This window comes from Mesitornis unicolor, unplaced genomic scaffold (assembly GCF_000695765.1).
Source record: "Mesitornis unicolor isolate BGI_N332 unplaced genomic scaffold, ASM69576v1 scaffold22711, whole genome shotgun sequence".
NCBI lineage: Eukaryota > Metazoa > Chordata > Aves > Mesitornithiformes > Mesitornithidae > Mesitornis > Mesitornis unicolor.
Genome location: NW_010166110.1, coordinates 58,470 through 60,132, shown reverse-complemented (window position 1 = coordinate 60,132; position 1,663 = coordinate 58,470). Strand labels below are relative to the sequence as shown.

Genomic DNA, 1,663 nt, shown 5'->3' with positions numbered 1-1,663 from the left:
GGGAAAGCTACATGGCTTCATGTACAGAAAACACGATCAGAACTCATTTCAAGAACTGAAACTCACTCTTAAATATTCGTTTTCATAATTAAAATTATTATTACGCTATACCACAAACTTTTGCAAAGTAGACATCAAATAAGGCTATTATTTCTTACTTGGTGGCACTGCTCCTTAACTAGATCTATCTTCCTTCTGCCATTCCCTCCCTCCAGCCATTCAAACCTCTCCACTGTGCTTCACAGTGCATCAGTTTAAGCAAATGATCCTGCTGCAGAAGGACCTAGAAGAAAGAAAAGAGCGTTACTTTCAGCTGATGCACTGCAGGACTCCATAAAGACATGCATTGTTCAGTGGAGAGTTTGGTGCAGAGAGCAGGAAAAAACTGCAGGGACTACATCAGCTAGCACTGGCGCTAAAGACATTTATAGTGAACCAGAGTCTTAAATTTCAAACTAGTTTTAGTCTGGAATAATATTATGACAATTGCCTTGCAAAAAACCAGGAGCAGGATTCTTTTCCCACTTGGTCTTGATGTTTCCTTTTACTTAAAAGGCCTGTGGTTTTGATTCACAGCTCACAGGCAGTCAGTAAATGCAACCTAACCTTCTCTGATATCTAACATTAACCTTCAGCACTGTAAGAAAGAATTGTGCTTGTTCCTCAGTTGCTGTCTTTTAAACATCATTAATTGTACAAAAACTTATTTTTCCTTTAGTGAAAGTATTTACTTTCATAAAGTTGGATTACTGATACTTGAAAAAATACATGAAGATAAATTTATTAACTAGTAAAATATAGATTTACAATTTTCAAGAGTGCTTCATAGAATATGCATTTATATTTCCTGTTAAAAATTATATACAGTTAAAATACTTGTATCAGTATTTTGCTCTAACTGGGAGAATCTAAGGACATAGGCAAAGCAGTGTCTGTGGGCATAATGTCTTTCTCTAGACCAAGAGGGAAATGCTGAAAAAGAATGTATAAAATAGCTAAATAATTTCTGAGCAGTTGCTTTTAACTTTTATTCAGCTTTGAAATTTGCTGCTTCTATTTCAGGCCTGGAAAGTGTTTCTGAGCAAATGTTGGGGGTTTATTTCTGTTGGTACTTTCTAGTTTTCCTGAATTATGTGATTTTCTTTTATAGGTCATTCTTATGCAAGAGGCTAAAAGTAATTAAATTTGCAGGATGAAAACATGGCACAGGCACTGCTGGTACCACCAGGACCTGAAAGCTTCCGCTATTTTACTAGAGATTCTCTCGCAGCTATTGAAAAGCGCTCTGCAGAAGAAAAAGCTAAAAAGCCCAAGCAAGAACATACAGATGATGATGATGAAAATGGTCCAAAACCAAACAGTGACTTGGAGGCAGGAAAGACACTGCCATTTATTTACGGTGACATACCTCCAGGAATGGTGTCTGAACCTTTGGAAGACCTGGACCCATATTATATAAATAAAAAAGTGAGTGAATAATTTTTTACACAATATAGAATATAATTTTCCATATTAGGAAAGTTTAATCACAAAATATTATGATTAGAGCCATCAAGCCACTAAATATACAGAAACAACCTTTCACCTAACAGAACTGATTTACACTTTTCTATACTGTGAATCCTTCAGCTTCCATTGAGCTACTTGTTCTATTCCTCAGTGT

The 1,663-nt window shown here is 35.8% G+C and overlaps 1 protein-coding gene across 1 annotated transcript in view; it reads left to right on the top strand.

Annotated features, from left to right (window-relative positions):
* Positions 1 to 1,200: 1,200 nt before the first annotated feature.
* LOC104548754 (sodium channel protein type 3 subunit alpha-like) overlaps positions 1,201 to 1,663 on the top strand; it is a gene marked incomplete at its 3' end in the record, with an annotated part of 58,929 nt that continues 58,466 nt past the window's right edge. The window contains 1 exon segment of the mRNA XM_010194860.1: positions 1,201 to 1,467. Coding sequence (XP_010193162.1) covers positions 1,201 to 1,467 — 267 coding nt within the window.